The 15345-nt window shown below is 43.4% G+C and overlaps 1 protein-coding gene and 1 long non-coding RNA gene across 3 annotated transcripts in view; one reads left to right on the top strand and one right to left on the bottom strand.

Annotated features, from left to right (window-relative positions):
• Nucleotides 1-14383, bottom strand: part of LOC120826446 (teashirt homolog 1) — a 39346-nt gene extending 24963 nt beyond the window's left edge. Inside the window, exon 1 of one of the 2 annotated variants that reach the window (XM_078081421.1) lies at nt 14191-14383. In XM_078081421.1, the coding sequence (XP_077937547.1) occupies nt 14191-14335 (145 nt within the window). In that variant the 5' untranslated portion in view covers nt 14336-14383. Of the gene's footprint in view, nt 1-68; nt 614-14190 lie in introns of those variants that run through there. The other variant, XM_040188737.2, reaches the window with a different exon arrangement.
• Nucleotides 1067-4810, top strand: LOC120826447 (uncharacterized). The gene is made up of 3 exons (XR_005713242.2): nt 1067-1701; nt 3462-3542; nt 4192-4810. It is a non-coding gene; the product is annotated as an uncharacterized LOC120826447 (long non-coding RNA).
• Nucleotides 14384-15345: the final 962 nt, after the last annotated feature.

The raw sequence follows: 15345 nt of genomic DNA on the forward strand, positions 1-15345 counted from the left end.
GCATGCAGCGGGCTCCAGCCCCGACAGAACCGTCTCCCCGAACAACATCTGGATCGTGAAATACTCACATTTCCTGTCTGCCTTGGATCAAAAAGTCATCGCCAAGCACAACGCGCGGGCCCGCCTTCTGGAGCCGCACACTGCGCGTCACCGCCGCTGTGGTTGTTGTTGTGTTTTCTTGTTGTTGTCGCCTTTTGTATGTATTGTAGGTGTCGTAAAAAGAGAGCAGCGAGCGTCCCCGGGTATTCTCCGCAGTGAAATGTGCGCTCATTTGGCGATGCGCGGTGCGTCCGGACAGCTCTTCCCCCCACTGATAGACAAGACGCATCCAGCTGCCTTTCCGGCCTCTCCTTTACTCCACCCCTCCGAAAAGCGTCACCCTGACAGGCAGAGCCCACCTGTCAATCTGCGGCTCTAATTGTTCACTGGGATGGCTTTCAGTCCGTGGCTTACACCGTCTCCGCACGCACGCACGCACGCACGCACGCACACACACACACACACACACACACACACACACACACACACACACACACACACACACACACACACACACACACACACACACACACACACACACACACACACACACACACACACACACACAGATACAGGGGTGGGTGTAGAGAGGGAGGGGGTCCCGTTCGTTGACACGCAAGTGGCCGATTTGTAAACTTATACTTTAACAACAGAATGAGAGCTGTTTGCAAAAAGTTGACGTGCAGCCTGTGTGTGTGTGTGTGTGTGTGTGTGTGTGTGTTTGGTTTAATAGTCTCTACGGCTCCAGTATAACTAGTATTAGCTGAGGACTGCAGTCCTGCCATCGACAATAGGAATCCATATTTTTAATATGCAAGTACAAATAGCGTCTGCATATAAAATCGTTAAAAGCCCCAATAAACCTATTAGACGTTGTTGATCCGACAGATGGAGGATCATATTTCTACCAGCGCAGCAGAATCAGGCGCGTCTGATTATTGGGATTATACCCTGAAACATCCATCACTAATAATTCATGTAAACATTGGGACTTGGAATCTCTGGCAACATGTAAATATAAATACAATTTAAAAAAGACACGGTAAAAGAACCCAAACCTCTACAAATCACATTATACCAAGTTATTATTTTAATGCAACTTTACGACACCCTCCGCTGAGTTATTTCTCCATAAAACCCGACACGTAAGACAAATAAGAAGTTCAAGTGTACAGATCAGCTCTGCTCCAAAGTTTGCTCCAAAACGTGGACATTTTCAGTGACCTCTTTAGCGGGACAAAGGAAGCCGCAGATCGATTCGTTACACCTATTTTCCTTTTTTTCTGTGAGGCTGGTGGCCAAGGGGAGGGGCTCCGAATCCACGAGGGGCTCCATTAAAAGCCTACACTCCGTCCTAACTATTATCCACCATAAAGTGTTGATAAAGGGCACACAAGTAGCCTATAATGTGATCTCAAGCGAGACGAAATACGGGTTGGAGAGGACGGGGGACGAGCGGGAAGGGGCGCGAACGTCTCAAGTGTGAGTGATAGCGTCCCGAATAACGGGGATGGCGCACGGGGAGCGGGTCGGTCCAGCCCGGAAGGCGCATCCTCTCCAGCACGCGGACACCTACGGGACTTTAGGACACTATTCACCCACCGGTCCGGCATGCGGATTTACGAGACACCGGATAACCAAACCCTGCTGCCGACCGTCCTGGTGAGTTCCAACACCCCCTCCCCCCCCTCCAGAGAGCAGGTAATAAAAACAACCGGGTGTCTCCACCTTATTACGCACAGCAGCTAAGAGGCTCCTCAGAAGATTACTGCGTCAACACGCTCGGTATGTTTGTCTGGAGCGCCGCTGTCTCGTCCGCGTAAAATGATCTTCTGGCGCACAGAGTGTCTGAGGTCGCCTATTATGTGCTAAGAAGAAATACCAAGTACCGCCCCAACATCTGTCGGTCCCGGTCTGTCAGGGAGGCCTGCCCGCTGATTGATGGAGGCCACCTACGTCACTGGTTGTTGTGTTTTTTTTTTCTTTCCTCACCCTGAAGTCTGCAGACAGACGTGTCGTTTTACACAGATTAAAAGATGTCTGTCTACTTATTTCAGACTGATCACGTTTTAGATTCAATTACAACACACAAATCAAACTGAAAAGCGGATCATCTGTCAACATGAAAACCAAAAGATTTTAATTTGAATATTTTATTTTGCAGCCGATGCCGGCTCACTTAAATTATTATAAATACTGTTGTTGGACATGTAGAATGGTTGAATTTGCTTTTCTGCGAGCTAAGTGTGAGTGTGCGGTGCTGCTGTATTCCTCGTCCTTTAAACAAAAGCATTAAAGGTTAACAGCAGCGATGCTTCACAGCCCCTGGGTGAGGTTTTGTTATGTATTTTAGGCTACTATTCAAATAAGGGGGGGAAAAGACATTTGAATAGAACGATCTCCGGTTTTAAAGTACTATTATCAATCTTGAGTACTCATTGTAATGCAATTTATAAAATGTTCAGGTCAGTGACTAAAAACGGAGGATGAAATGGGGCCCACCTCGTATCCACGATAAAAGTAAGACTATATATATAGTTGATAGTGATGTCCACTGTTATGTGATGTGAGTGAGGTAAAGCCCTTCTTGCTTTATGGAGCAGTGGCACAGCAGTGAAGCTTGTGCATGGTCTGATCCTGGGCCAGCAGGGGGGGACATGTGGTTCATGAGGCAGCCTAGTAACCATTTCTGCATTCAAATGTCTGTCAGTGTGCCGGACTCGCTCAAATGATCATGTTACAATTACAACGCTTGACTCGGTCTTTGTATTATATTTCTCTCACATCGTTCTTTTTCTTTTATCATCTCTTGCTTGTTTTCATTCACTTTCTTTCTCCTTGCTCCTGGGTACCATCTATTTGGAATGTTCAACTATTGTGAGAGTAATCCCTTTAATATCAGTCATTTTATGTGAAGGAAGGTCGGGCGTTCGTTTGATAAGAATTTCCATCAAATTTCTCTGCTTCACCCTGAAAGTCAAAAAGAATATTTCAATTTTGCAGCTGCAATAAAAAAAATAAAAATAATTGCAAAACATGAGCATTTGCACTACTCTCTTCAAAACTTTTGACATACAATTGACGACATGTGAATTAGTACAGTGACCTCAGATATTCACTCATTCCCACAACAGAAAGACACGCGCGTTATTCCACCCGGGACCAAACCCCCCTGTCCAAGAGCACGAGTGACAAAAGCCGAACGCACAAAGGGTTGTTTTCCCACCACCCCCGACTTGTATACGTGAAGCCCTTCTTCCACACACTGTGGCACGGTGACAGCGCGATGACATGTCATCCTGTTTTCCTCTCTTCCGTGTGATGAAACTCCCTCAGAGCTGGCGAGAACATCCGTGTAGTTGTCATGTATATTTTACATAGATTACTATTTTCTGTTGTCTCGTCTTTTTTTCCCTTCGCAGGTCGGACGTGAGCATCGACAAAGCTGTTCACGAGATCTACGTGATCGTCCCTTAAAGGAGTTCTGCTGCTTGTCAAACGAGGTGAGCGAGCTTTTTGAAAGACACACTTAAAGTCAACTAATAAAAATACTTTTTTCCAATAGAAATACTGTAACTTTAACGGTGAGGTTCCCCAAAACACATACACATACACAATGCACAATCTTCGCATAAACTCCCAGAAAGAAAATTCCTACTGGAGGTGTAATTTAATTTATTTTACCACCAAACAATCCAGAAAATTATTTGTGAAAACTACATCTGTTAGTTTTAGAAACTTGTTTTATCATCATCATCATCATCATCACTGCCATCGAGAGCATCCCATCTTCCAAAAACTAAAAGAACACATTCTACATTGGAATGATATAAACGCTTTGAGCCACACACACACACACACACACACACACACACACACACACACACACACACACACACACACACACACACACACACACACACACACACACACACACACACACACACACACACACACACACACGCAGCAGCAGCACACGGACATTCTTCTATGGACAAAGTATTGAGAGTAGTGATCACTGTATGAAGGGAATTGTTTTTATATATTTTTTATCTTTGCAATTACGACGAACATCCACAAAAAAAACATAATGACATAAACCAGGAACTCAATGCCCACCTCCTAATGTTAATAATTCATGTTGTATTGCAGATTGTGGCCTGTGGCTAACCATTTTGCAGCCATAAACCTGCGATGTCAGAAGGTCGGGGCTCCTCTGGTATGCGAGTACAGCAAATTGGCTGTCAGGGGTCTGACGTGGTGTTTAATGTCTCTGTGATATGGTTTTTGAGCAATCTCTTATATTTCGATGTTGGTCGTATAGCGATCTGCTGCAGCGCCGGACCTCTGAACCCGTTCTTGGCGGACTTAACTAGAGTGAAATCTTTTCCCTGGGTGTCACTCAAATAAGTTAACATTTGGAATGACGACGGCTTACAGCTTATGATAATGCCGCTCTTCATAATCTTGAGTAATCTTCAATCAATGATGGGTCCTATCAGATTCCAGACGCTCATTGACAGGCTGAATATAAGAATATATAATAAAAAATTAATAAAGAAGAGGCTCTAACTTTGACATGAGGTATATCTCCACATCTATCTGATAAGACTGCATAATTAAAATGCCAAGTGTGAGTGTGGAGAGAAAGAAAGAGAAGTTTTGATATTTTATGGAGATTTACTTTTCCACGACTTGTTTTATGTATAGACTTAAAAAAAAAGATATATGTTGCCGTAGGTTTGACAATGCAATTAAAGGTTTGTAATCCTTGCCTGAGCTTTTTTTTTTTTCAGGTTGTGTCAGTTTGGACGAGGAATGTGATGAGATGCTGTGCAGCGGTGACACATGCAGGTTTATTAAAGGATCCAAGTCTCGCAGGGATTCAACGTGTTATTTTATAGCAACAAGAAAGCTGAAATTTAGAAGAGGCAACTTCTAACTTCTTCAGCTTGTTTACATGAACTATGAAATAATCGTACGTACATACGGAGCTGCAGAGAGCCGTATTTGTTTTTTTCATACATGAGCACCACTTTATCTGAGACTTTCTGGGAACAACTCTGCTACAAATCCATCCCAACTCCAATAAATAAACCAATAAAGTGACATATTCAACGTTCCTCCGACACGTACACTGCTTCCCTCTCCTCCTCCCTTCCCTTTTGTTTTCTTCGACACGTGCCCTCCAATTAGCATTTTTTCAGCCATAACGGAGGACAGAGGCAGCCAAATGTCTCACCAAGCTCCTTTTCCCAAAAATACAAAAATAAATAAATGGAGGAAAAAACGACTCAATATGAACCTCAATGCTAACATGATCTTCTCCACGTAACAATTGCCAACCGCTTTGTCTGGAGGAACAAACTAAACAATGCAACCATTAGAAGAGATGAGAGCAATTAAAATCATTAAAATTACTTTTAATGATAGAACGCCAGCAATAGGGATTGTTTTGTCTCTCAGGGACATTGTTTGATCAGTAAAATATATTGTAAATATTTTCACTTTTTAATGGAGATAGAGGAATGTCTCCTGAGGATTACATGCAAAAACTGTACGGTAATGTTCAGTTATACGCCGCAGACTACGGTTGGAAATCACGTGATTTTCTTCTTTTTTCTTTCTTACATGTCAAATTAGCGCTTTCTAATCCCCAATTTTCCTCCAAAATGTATATATGTGGATCTGAAATTCCACAGATCTCTTGCTGCAGACTTTGGCTGAGAATCCATCATGGCTGTGCTGTACGTTAAGGGAGAAAACGCTCTTAAAAAGGTTCTTTTCTGACATAAAAATGACTTGTGTGCACAGCGTCTGTCGATCCGTGCAGTTTGAGGCATATATTTATGAATAGGAACCTTTAATTAGGGCTTGTGTTTCCTCCCCAGTCACATTGAGGGATGGTCCTCGCCGACATTCATTAATGATAATCACCAAGAGCGATGGCATAGCTACAGGCCAAGTCTCAGGGGACCCGACACTTGAAAAGAAGCATTAAATTACACAGAGGGACTCTTTAATTGCAAAAAGGGAAATATATAGCCATCATTGTTAAATATGATCTTTTGTAAGCCTTTACTGGTTCAAGGATTTGTCTAAAGCGTTTCTTATCCTCAAACTCTTTCAAAGGAATCTTGAGCCACATTTCTGCGATAATACACCAGCTTTAAGAAAAAAAAACACTTATTTTTACCCCTCTCGGTTTTCCTTTTTTTTTTCGAAAACCGAACAGAAAATGTGAATTTATGACCGTTTTACACATTTGCATTTTATTGTATTTTCAAATTTCACATGTAATTCAAATTCGAGTCGCATATCGAACTGTTCAGAATTATGCATTAGCCCCAATGATGCAAAAAGCAGGATTGTGTGAAGTTAAAGCAGACAGCGTTTTGGAAATGCATTTCCAACGCTTTCTCAAAAATATACCACAACAACTGGGTGGGGTTTCCCCACGGGGGTGTTCACACGTCTCTGTCCTGTGTAACCTTCGTCTGGCCGAGTTTTTTTTGTCCTTATGGAGAGAAAGACGAAGCCATATATATATATATATATATATATATATATATATATAAATATTATATACTAACCTAATTGTCCATGCTGCTTGCATACTTGTATACTTAAATGTAGGATCTCAATAATAACAAAGTTGTGCATGAACACACATTGACATACGCTTACACACATTTGTACTCACTCACACCCCAAACTGCTGACCTAATTGCTCGCTCTCACTCAACTAATTAATCACAGCTGACTTAACGTGGTGACAAGGTTACGTAGGTGACAATCTCCAAAAACGTCTTTCTGCCTCCCCCTTCACTCATTCATTCTCCACCCTTGGATACTGCCTTATTTCCTTTTGGGGGTTTCTCTTTGCTCTGTTTTGCATTTTTCTCGCTTTCAAATTATCCTCATTTATGTCTTCCTCTTCCTTCCTTCTATATTGTGTTTCTCTGCTTTTCTTCTCATCAAATCATGTCAGGCTCCAATTCAAATGGAGAGCGAAACTCGGCCCACTTCTATTTTTACCTGTTATTGGAGGTGTGGAGGGGGGGGGGGGGGGGGGTGTGTTGGCTTTGCAGAGGTGAGACTGGGCATGCTGGGTAAGAAGGAGGGTTAGGGGCGGGGTCACAATGCTCCATTAATCAAAAAGAATGACACTCAAGTTGTCCCTGACAACCATCCTGCCACCCGTACGTCTGTTCCCCTCCTCCTCCATCCCCCTCAAACAGGACAACTTCAGTGATGGGAAGGGCGAAGACAGGAGAGAACGAGAAAGAGAGAGAGAGAGGGGGGGGTGGGGGTGGGGGGGCGTGGGGGAGAGAAGGTGGAGAGGGGTTGAGCGAACTTTATTAATCAAGCATCTCAGATTAATTGTTATGAAGTGTCACCCGTAAATTCTCCATTTGGATTTAATAATCTCGGAGGTAGACTTAACAATCTCTGTCGTGGTTTGAGTTTTATTGAAGAGGCTGCGGAGGGAAAGAGAGGGAGAGAGATGCAGTGACACAAATAGCTTCTCAGCGGACAGTCCCTCTCCGCATGACAGTTATGAAATACAATTATCAGCCAGATCTGCTTAAGAATTCATCAACTGCACCCCTGCCTTCCAAGGAGAGATGGGAAGAAAAAAAGATCCTACATACAAAGCAAGTCTTAACTGATAAGACTTCTCTTTTCCCCCACAGCCCTTTAACTACCATTCCAATCCTTCTCTGTCTCCGACGCGTTAAGTCACTGTAAAGGTAGGCGCATCGCTTTGAAAGGCCTCCGCGTGTTGTATTAAAGCATAAATCGTTAGGTAATCGAGGAATATGGTAAACGACGCACCACATGCAAATCATCCAGGTTTTGAGTAGTGTGTTTGGAATGTGTTACCCGTTAGTTTGCGTCAGGGTCAATGATAGCAGTTAATCCCCCGCATGCAGAGAAAATATACTGTCAGTGGATTGCACGACACCCTGTCAGCTCTCAAAAGTAACTGAATCATAAAACGCAAATGATTTCAATCAATTGTCGTCTAATTGCAGTCATATCTTTTGAAATGACCGGAGAACAGCCACCATGTAGGTTGACAGTATGCATAAAATTAGCATAGCTTTGCATACAGCAACCCCATTAATGTTAGTTTTATTGAAGGCTTGGGTTTTCCTGATTTTTTTTTTCCCCTTCACATTGGCATTGTCTTAAAGCAACGAGGGTGAGACAGTCCAAATCACAGTTGTAAAAAGGGTCTAACTCAGCTGCAATTAAGACAATTTAACAAAACGGAGCTAATGTTCTACTTCAAAGTGCAGCATCAGGCCTTGTTTCTGTCTGAGAGCCGCATGTCTGATCCTTGTTTCCTAAGCAAAGTAATCTGTCCAGCGAGGATGGGTTGACAAAAGACAGATCTGAGCAATAGAAAACAACTCTGTCTTTGTTCAGAATAATAATGGGAAGTCTTTATGTGACAATTTTTGGGAGAAGCTTGTTAAACATTTTCCTTTAACCACACGTTCCCCTCCGCCAGATATCGCCCTGATCAATGGCGCGCCGGCTCTGTGAAAAATGACAATAGCCGCACCCGTGGTAAATGTTTTAGCTCTCAACACAGCTTCATCCCCCGTCACCAAACCGCGCGGCCGATCAGTCAGCGACACCACGTCGGGGGCCTCGGCCTGGTTAAACCCAAGCCCATCTTGTCCCATCAGTAATTGCAGTTGTCTGCTCATGATGTGTGACTTCTAAACGATTCCTTCTCTTCAAACTCATCTGTTTTAGCGAGTCTGAAGCACTAATTCAACGGGATGCTGGAGAAATGTTCAAATGATGCTGTGACACTTGAGCACCGCAGGAGGCCGGACCGCGGGCAACACCCCCGCCCCCCCCGGTGTGTTTACATGCACCGCCATGATGGGATTAAGCCCAGAAGAAAGCAACACAAATGTACTCCTTAGCTATGATACACAAGTTAAGGTTGTGGGTAGCGTGTGGGAAATAAATAGAGTATAGGACTCTGGTCATTTGGAGTTGGTCAGCAGCGTGAATGCAAAGTGGTTTGTTTGAAGTGATGCGTTTGAGGAAAGAACTACTACAATGAATGCATTGCGTTCTACACATTTCTCTGTATTTTCTTTTTTCTGTTGTTTTATTTCCCCATCGATCTTGAAGTCTTCCTCACATCCTTCAAGGCATTAACTGTCCAGCTGCCAACATCAACTTGTGGTGTTGGATAACAAGGTATACGTATACGAACTACAACCTCAGCCTGGGTATTCACGGTGTCTGGATCATTAACATGTGATCACTTAAATCAGTAGAGAAGATTGTCGTTATTTGAATTCCATCCTCCTGTGTGTTCTTTTTCAAATACAAAAATAAATGGAAATGCTGAAGAAAATCCAAAATATTGCAATTATGATTTTATGCTAGGCTAAGGTTGATAAGAGAAGATCCAATGAAAAGGGATTAAAAACATTTAGCGTGAACATGACTAACCGTAAAGAATAAAAGCATTTGTGTCGTGAGGTAACTGCAACATCTCTGGGTTGATACGTGGGCGTTTGTTGCTTTTCTGTATGAACACTGCAGGTTTTATTGCTTATTGTATTGTGTTTTTATTGCCTTTGTGGTATTAAATCAGATATGCTGAAAGTGTGTGTGTGCGTGTGTGTGTTTGCCAAATGGGGTCTGTGCGTCCAAGAAACCCGTTGTTTCAGGAAGTTCCCAAACGAGGCATATGTTGTCGCTGAAGTGACAAGGCCCACTTGGAGTCGTAAATATGTCGGCAGCAAAGGAGGAAATCTGGTGACATCATTACTGAGCAACAAAGCCATTAAAGAGTCAGACTTTGTTTAACATTTCCTACCGCCGGTCAACATGTTTATTTTAGGCATGACCACGGACGTTACATTAACCGCATGGCCTTTACTGTAACCATGACGATGAAGCTCCCCTAACCTTAACAAAGTAGTCATTCTAGCGTCCCGAAACAAGCTGCTTTTGTTCCTAAACATAGTTGTCACGAAACCCTGAGGCTTTCTAATGTGGAAAGTATTTCTTATATTGCTTTATGTTTTTATGTGATGCCCAGACTATTTTTTGCCTTTATTAACTGTAATATTTAACAGTTAAACTAACATTTTGTGGAACTATTCTAGATTTTTCAGCCTCATCCTTCCAGCAAACGAGCACCTCAAAACAATTTCAACGATAGGACGCCTTGTTTCTACTCAATAGAAGAAGCTCCAACTCCCCCCCCCTCCCAATTGCGTCTGCCCCAGTGGTCAAGGACACCGGTATCAGCGGACGTCAGGGTAGGCCCCATCCATCAGGGGGCCGTGGGTAATGGAATCAACCGGTGACAATGATCATCAGCACTGCAAACAATGGCCCATAAACATCCCTTGACAAGTGGTCAAATGCGAGAAAGGCGAGGCGGAAAGGGGGGAACGTGGGGGGGGGGAGTTGAAGGATTATATCTGAGCATGCATGTGTGTGTGTGTGTGTTCTTTTACACAAGTGTGAGCCAGTCAGACAGGGAGAGAGGGGCTGTAACGCGAGGTGAAGCAGCAGAGAAATGGTGAAGAGGATATCTCCCCGGGGATCGTGTGGTGCGCCAACACGCTACCTCCCAAAACAAATGTCCCCTGCGGGTCAGGCATGCATCAGCTCCTTTTTATCGCCCCTGAAGATGACTTTTTATTCCTTTTTATTTTAGCAGATATATAGGGGCAGGGAGAGAGGGCCATATATACAACGACGCCCGCCGTTTAAGGAAAACGCTCATTCGATCGGGGGAATTTCTAAAATAAAAGTGTGTCCAATCCACATTAAGCAGCTGAATTAAAGCCAATTAGAAGAGAGCAGAAAGTCACTTTCTCTTTGTTAGGTTTCACTTGCAAGAGTTGTTGCTTTTGTCAAACTGGTTGTTTCTTCACTCCATATTTTGTCAGTTGGGTCGTGTCTGTGCAACTCTGTCACACGCACACACGCACATACACACGCTTAATTAGCCGTCATTTGTCTCAGCGTTCCCATTTTCCCGCTGTTTATCCAAACATCAGGAATGACACTGGCCAATTAGTGCAAAGAAATAGTTCAACCCTCTCTACACGTGGAACAGTACAAACCAAGACAGATATTTGCCCGGAGCTCAGAGACGAGTGTGTCGCATCCATTTGTCTGTGTGTGTGTTCGTTGAGGTAAAATAAAAAAGGGGTTCAAAGAAAAGAACTGTGAGGAAGCACAGCAGGTGTTTGGTAGATCAGGTCATTTTGTTGTTTCTCTTTCTATCATTAGGTCAATAATATTAGTAAAATGTTATTTCAGGCTCGTCGCACAAAAGACGGCTTTGTTATCGGCGCGGAAGCCGCGTGTTGGTGTGATCGAGAGAATCGTTATTTGATGCTTTGTCGTTACCGGCAGACTGAATTGACCCCAATATTGTCTCGCTCATCGGCGAGCCGGGGCAACAGCTGGATAATGGGCGCCGCAGTCATTTACTAATTGTCCTCAGGATTCCAATTAATAATTGGCAAAGCTTCAGCTCAAGTGCACGTCTAAAGGGCTCTTTGTCGCCCACTTGCATATTCAGAAAGAAACCAAAAAGGCAGCCGAGACGATATCATTACACGTCTCTCCAAATTGAAACAGTCATCAAGAGTGTCTTTAAATGTCTCCGGAAGCTTTTTGTTGATTGCAAATGACATCTCGCTCATTTTGCTGGTGGCTACATGACTGATGTGTCGAACGAGACGGTCCGTTCTGACGCTTTTGAAGGCCTCGGGGTTTGAAGTGTGTGATTCTGAAGTGCCAGCATATGCTTAGTGAGATAAGTCATTTGACACACAGACATCACAGCCTGCAAATCTTTCGTCTGGCTGCGCCGAGTGTCCACGTCGGGCGCTTTTTCAAGAACACTTTACAACTGTCACGACTGACTGTCAGCGCGCAAGTGACACACGCAAACGAGCTCATTTTGAACACAGATTAAGACAGCTGTCAAAAACATACATAAATTCATCCGGACTAAAAATACCACCAATTTGATCTTGGGCGTTTTAAAAATTAATTTGCTATTTAAGAACCAAACAACCCTGCGTTTTAGCGTCTGCTTGTTCATTACAGTAATCAAATTAACTAATCGTCCTCGGGAGAGTGAAACTAGATTTAAAGCGGGAATTATTGAAAGCAACACGTGAGAGAAAAGCTATTTCTTCTCTTTGTGAATGAGACAATCGACTGTAGCGGCACAGAATCACAGAATACTGCCACGCATTCTGCGAGTTTACGTTGCTCAGCCAAAATGTCTGAACACGTGCACATTCTCACACACACGGCCGCCGGGGGGGTCAGAGCCGCAAACAAAGTCGCTGACATCGTGGCACTTCTTTGGCAGCGTTGTGCAGGTGTCTTCTGCACACGGGCTTCTGAATAAATGGATCTGAAATGATTTACCCAGGGTATCTGCCACCTGAGCACCGACACACACACACACACACACACACACACACACACACACACACACACACACAAACACGCACAAGCCCCCCCCCCCCCTTCCCTCCGATTTTCATACAGACACGCTGACGCAGAAGCAGAGCAACACCGGAGGCCCGTTTTGCAAAGAGTGTTGAAAATAGCCATCGTGTCTTTAAGTTATCTGGCTCAACTGCCCCAAAACGACCACGACTCTGCTAAGCCGCCCCACAAAGCTTTGTTCTGAACGCAAATAAAGAGAAAACTATGACAAAGCTAAACACGTAAGTAATGCAGGCAAGAAATCGCTTACTGTGCGAATGCATGAACCATATCATCACTGCGTCATAGAGAGCATTATAGATCCGATGTACGGCTATTCTTTCAGCTGCACTCCAGAGGTGTGAAATGGACAAAATAAATAAATATTAATATATAAATTAAGGCAGTAAAAAGGTTTACTTCCATTTCTTGGCCGCAGCATGAAAAGCTCACTACAGCATAACACAGTGTCCAGTCTGTGACTGAGACATGTGACTAAGTACAACATGTCCCCCTGCAACACGGAGCTCAGGAAGCTGACACACATCAGTGAATCTACCAAAGTGAATTCATACTTAAACAGAACGGGGGAACCGCTACTGTCAGGCACGTCAAAAGACTACAACTGCTAAATTGTAATACAACGGAATAAACACACATGTAATTATAGTGGGATCTATCCTGATGTAAATGACAGTGAGATTATAAATATGTTCATTTAAACAGTCAACAATTCATTGCCAGCTGCCTTTTTTTGCATTTTTATGTTGAAACTGTTTTAAATCTGGAGAGGACTTTAACTTAATTAGTAATTATAACAAAAATAACATTGCCCAAACATCTCCGTACCGAGCTTTGATTGGTCGACAAACGAGCTTGTAAGCGGGTTGATCTCTTATCTGCAACATAACCTGCTCTGACGCAGGTGAGGAACTCAGCAAATCACCACGGCGATCCATCCGTGTAAGAAGTGAACCTCCATCAGTGGAACCGCACACCGAGAGTTTAGCGTGAAGTTGCAAAAACAAAAAAGAATCCCGCTTTGTGAAACTGGCTTCTGGAGAAGAAATGTGGGAGCAGGATCACCTTCGGATCTCATGAGTCTCATTAGCTTACAAACCAATGCGAGTTCAGACTCTTGTTCTGTGACTTGAGGTGATTCATAACCGTTTGTTTTAGAAGGCAATATGACCGAGGTCACACTAAGAGCAGCTGATTCCCTGAACTCAGGTTCTCCAGCCAAGTCTGCAGCATTTATCAGCTGAAATATCCCCGTACTACAGGCTAACAACAAGAGACGTCTCTACGGAGGCACACGGGAGCGAGACATCCGGAATCTCTTGCAATCCTCCCGGAGATGAGCGCACATTTGGGTTTGAGAGAATAACTTACTTAGATATGAGGACCAACCAGCACAAAGCCCCAGAAGGAGATTAATCCGCCCGAGTATACGGAGGGTTAACGGTTCTGTCCAGCTCTGATGGGAAACACGTCCCCTGGCAGATGGGCAAAAAGTAGACACAGTGGATGAAAAAAAAGAAAGGAGAAAAACAACAAAGCCAAGAGGGGAAAAACAAAGGCATCAGAGAGATACATCATCATCCCACCTCTGTGACACTGCGTAGGGCTTGACCTTACCAGGCTGCTGGGTTGTCAGAGCGGCGTAATCAAGTAGCAGGCAAAGCTGCCAGACCTGCTCCGGTCTGAGAACACGGGCAGCTCGGACTCCATCAGCCCAGCGGACGAAACATAGCCGCCATTCCACCTTTCTTTTTCCTCCCATGGACGGCACAGTGTAGATGTGGGTGCAATGGGAAATAGCACGAGGTACGCGTATCTAAAACAAAATAAATGTCATGATATGAATGTACACATTTATTTTGTTACTAAATGGAAGAAAGAAAACATCACAAGATTGTCAATGGTATATTGTTTGTGTTGATTACAGTTTTCCTGCTGGTCCCAATAGCACTTCCTTTATGAATTGCACTAAATCATGCCGCGTAATCACAGAAAAAACCCTCTATTATGACATTTAATTTTACAGAAGTAAGAGTTTTTTACTCGGCAGTATTAATTGTACAACTAGCCACAAAGTCAACTAAGAACCCGAATATCATTAAAGCCGCATTAAAAAATAGCATTGACCTTTCTGTCGTTGCGCGTGCGGACACCACAGCCAACTTTTTAAAGTCTCACCCATGTAGAGTGCAATTAACATATGACAGCCTTAATAAATAATCTCTGTCATATATAAAAAAAAATAAAATAAATTAATCACAACTCTACAATTTTATGAGCCTGTAAAGGTGAAGGCCATGCATATTAAGTTTCGCATGCACCGTGAACTTTTGAGGCATGCTACAATAGGTTATATAATTAATTTCCGGAGGGATCCCCGAGCTACACAGTATATTCTCGACTTTTTCCTCATTCTAAAAGGTTGAGTGTCCCTTGGTGTTGGAGAGAGTAAAACGGAGTCTCCATTATCATCTTGCAGCAAGGATTAGTTAATCATTATTAACTCCTTTATGCTGGAAACGGATCCCACGACGGATACAAAGAGATAAACCATGATGTAGAAGAAAAACAAAAAACACCAAGCAAATGATGCAAATGTTGTGTTACGACAACCAGAGGTTGGATAAACCAACAAATGCAGTTTGGTGTAGTCGAACACATCATCAGTGTGGGACAGCATGAGCAGTTTCTGTGATCACCTGTCAGTTGTACGGATGCGTGTTTAATGTATTTAAATGTAAATGTAGGGTGCGGAGAAGCCGGCTATTTGTG

The sequence above is a fragment of the Gasterosteus aculeatus genome, chromosome 10 (assembly GCF_964276395.1).
Source record: "Gasterosteus aculeatus chromosome 10, fGasAcu3.hap1.1, whole genome shotgun sequence".
Lineage (NCBI taxonomy): Eukaryota > Metazoa > Chordata > Actinopteri > Perciformes > Gasterosteidae > Gasterosteus > Gasterosteus aculeatus.